The 3,354-nt window shown below is 36.5% G+C and overlaps 1 protein-coding gene across 2 annotated transcripts; it reads left to right on the top strand.

The window, feature by feature from the left end:
• Positions 1-15: 15 nt before the first annotated feature.
• LOC124893521 lies at positions 16-3,347 on the top strand. Of its 2 annotated transcripts, none has more exons than XR_007050744.1 (2): positions 16-2,561; positions 3,098-3,347. XR_007050744.1 is itself a non-coding variant. In XM_047404500.1 (2 exons), the coding sequence occupies exons 1-2, from the start codon at positions 2,238-2,240 to the stop codon at positions 3,155-3,157; spliced, it is 327 nt and encodes a 108-aa protein (XP_047260456.1). In that variant the 5' UTR covers positions 17-2,237; the 3' UTR covers positions 3,158-3,337. The 2 variants fall into 2 exon arrangements, 1 of the variants encoding a protein (XP_047260456.1); XM_047404500.1 differs by having other exon boundaries at positions 17-2,561; positions 3,155-3,337.
• The last annotated feature ends 7 nt before the right edge of the window (positions 3,348-3,354 follow it).

The raw sequence follows: 3,354 nt of genomic DNA, 5'->3' as shown, positions 1-3,354 counted from the left end.
TTTTTTTTTTTTTTGTCACGTATGATTTCTATTTACGTTACACACTATACTTTGTCACAATTGAACTATAATGGAGGTTTAGGCAAGGGGAAATTGCTGCTTATCTGGTGGTACTCTTTCTTTTTTGTTGTTGGTGCTTTTGTACTGAACTGGTCGGGTGATGTAAAAAGGATCTTCAAGGGTTGGATTTTCAGCAAAGAAAAAGAAACTAGATAGCTTTGTGCATCAGATGAGAAGGCTTTTCTCTCTGAATAGCATAGAGGGTTGGATTAGTACTGAACCTAGAGCCGTCAATATGGGTTAGGCCCGACCCAGCCTGTAATTTGATGGAGTTGGGCTTCAGTTTTTGCAGCCCATTTAAGAACAGGGCATTTTAGCCCAGCCTAGATAATCCCGTGGCTCGTGGGGCTTGAGCAATGTGAGTTGGGCTAGCCCATGGGCCCGCCCGTAAGTCAATTGCATACAACTATTTAGATTGCTTATTAGAATTTTTATTTGGTTCGAAGGATATCATGTCAAAAGTTATTTAATTTCGCTATTAGGAGTATTTTTTGGGGTGTTGGAGACTTGATTAATAAGTATTTAACACTATGTAATATTGGCTGATAATATTCATGTTTATTAACATTCTAAAATTAAATTATAAAATATTATTTTTTAAAAAGTGGGTTGGCCCGTGAGGCCCACAGCCCACAGAGTAATGGTGTGAGCTTGGTGTTTTTTAGCCATCATTTTGATGGGCCAGCCCGTCTTGGCCCGTCAAACTCAAAGCCCGTGTGGGCCAGCCCTGATTGGCTGGGTCGACCCGTATTGACGGCTTTAACTAAACCTTTTAGAGAAATTAATTCAATAGATTAAATAGAGTCCTTTTTAGACTAATATAATCTCCAAGAGTCCTCTAAATCTATGATTCAATTCAAATTAGTTGGAATTTAGTTGACCATGAAGTATGAGATATATGTCCTCACGTTTGAGGTAGTGGTGTGGGCTGTGTTCATTCTATCCTCCTCAGACCCCACTTTGTGGGGAATATATGGGTATGTTGTTGTTGTTGTTGTTGAAGTATGAGATATGTGGGCATGTGCTTTTGTGGTGGAGTCTCTTAAGTTGTTTAGTGAGATAAAGGTTATCAAGCCCATTTTATTTCTTTCTCTTTATGATGGTGATTTTTGTAGCGTAACTTATTAGTATCTCTCTACGTGTTCCTAGCCTCATGTTTAGCGTAACTCATTAGTTATCACGCATTAAGCTATGCAACCGCATCATTGATGAGAAGCGCAATTTAAGAGAAAAAAGACCTAATAGAGCATCCAAAACAGTAAATCATAAGTGAAAAAACCACAACTATATAATCAATAATAAAGACGATTTATATAAGCAAAAGTATAAATGAAACACCAAAAGTAAAACAGAGAAAAAAAAAAGCTGCCGAAAAAATAAAAACAGAGCAGCAGAAAACTAAAAGTAAAACGGAGAAAAAGAAAGAGAAAGAGCAGGAAAAAAACAAAGCTGCAGTCAGGAAAAAAACAAAGCTGCAGTAAGAGTAAAAACTGAGTAGCAAGTAAAGAAGGAAGGAAGAAAAGCAGAAGTTTAAAAAAAAAAAAGAAGAAGAAAAGAAACAGTGAAACAGAGAAGGAGAAGAAGGAAGAAGAAAGAAGAAGGAAAAAAAATTACTTTAAAGAAGAGAAGTCCCAGCAACAATGAGGATTGGACTTTGGAGAAGAAGAGAACAAGAATGGAACAGCAAGTCGCAGCAGCCAAAAAACTGAAGAAGAAAAGTCGTGATTGCTAAACCTACAAAATCGCGTCTTTTTCTTTCATTAAATTCACCCAGTTTTTTTAATTTATTTAAAATGGCCCAACAATTTAAATAAACACGATGCGAGCGCATCAGCCCACATCACGCATCAGAGGGTGATGCACCCGCTTTTTGTAGATTGCCTCGCATCAAAAACCCAAAGCGAAAACACCCCGCATCGCATCGCAACGGCGCATTATGCGACGATGCGACCACATCCAAGAACACTGGGTGAAACTAAAAAATTTCAGCACTATTGATATGGCCAACAGTTCTATTATTAACTGGCCATTGAAGTCATTTCACTCAGTAATCTTATACCCTTAGTGATTAAAAATCTTGTCGCAGAAATAAATCTCCCGAAAACTGTCAACAAACCTTAGCAGCCTCTCATACTAAGGTGCCTTTTCCACTTGGTTGATAAGTACCTTTCGACATCATGAATATTATACAAAGGTTTTTATTTCTGGGTTTTCCACATGGTGATTTAAGGTGTCTTTTCCACTTTGTTGAGAAGTACTTCTCGACATCAATAATATGTTGCTTTATATTTCTGGGTTTTCCACATGGTGATTTAGGATTCGTTTTTAACGGAATTACTTTTCTACAGATTGTGCAAAAACTTCTCATTGCCGCTGTTGCTGATGCTGATGTTACTGTTCGGCATTCAATTTTTTCCTCGCTTTATGCTGATGGAGGATTTGATGAGTTTCTGGCTCAGGCTGATAGTTTGACAGCTATATTTGCCACTTTAAATGACGAGGTATTTAATTCACGTGCTTTCTATTTATTCATGACGGTCTCTTCAATCTGTTCTAAATGTCTATTTAGATGGCACTAGTGTTATATGCCTCAGTATGTGGATAAAACAATCCAGATCCTTGTTCAGTTCCCAAAATAGAAAAAAATTAAAATGTCAAAAGTAAAAGAGAATATGCACTTTCTCATGGTCATCTTATATATTTATTCGGGAAAAGGAAGGGGAGTAACTTCCTTGGTCTTAAGAACTTATGGATAAACGCATGTGTGGTCTTATAAACTAAGGCATTCATTTTGCAACCATTAGTAATACTGCAAGCTTTCTCAGTCAAAATTCTCTTCCATGTTTTTTTTCCATAAGAATACCGTGTTTGTTTTCTTTCTTCTGAACTTTATGTAGTTGAATAGGAAGTATTCTGGTGGTGTACTTTCCTATAGACATTTTTTGTTAGAAGATGGATTTTTTATATAGGAAACATATAAATGCATATTTTTGCTACTTGAGAAAAGTGTATGCTTTTTTTTTCCTTCGGGTTTTAGCGATGAGAGAAGAATGTCAATGAAGTTAATGAGTTAACTGAAGGCCCTGTTTGCCAGTAATTGTAGAAGTGAAGACTCTAGAGCAACTAAAGGCCTTATTTGAATTACATGTTCATTTAGATATCCGAGTAAGTTGCATCCTCTTCTAATCTCTTTGTACATTCTTTTCTCAGAGAGAACTGAACGTGTTTTGTCTATTAACTCGTTATGTTTGGGGACATGGTAAAAATTTGGTATTATTACATTTAGGAAAATCT

This window comes from Capsicum annuum, unplaced genomic scaffold (genome assembly GCF_002878395.1).
Source record: "Capsicum annuum cultivar UCD-10X-F1 unplaced genomic scaffold, UCD10Xv1.1 ctg6088, whole genome shotgun sequence".
In the NCBI taxonomy this organism is placed as follows: Eukaryota; Viridiplantae; Streptophyta; class Magnoliopsida; order Solanales; family Solanaceae; genus Capsicum; species Capsicum annuum.
The sequence above is the reverse complement of the archived record's forward strand: the minus strand, read 5'-3'. Positions and strand labels throughout refer to the sequence as shown.

Coding starts and splice junctions, on each gene's coding strand:
- LOC124893521 (XM_047404500.1), top strand. CDS start 2,238: ATGAATATTATACAAAGGTTTTTATTTCTGGGTTTTCCACATGGTGAT.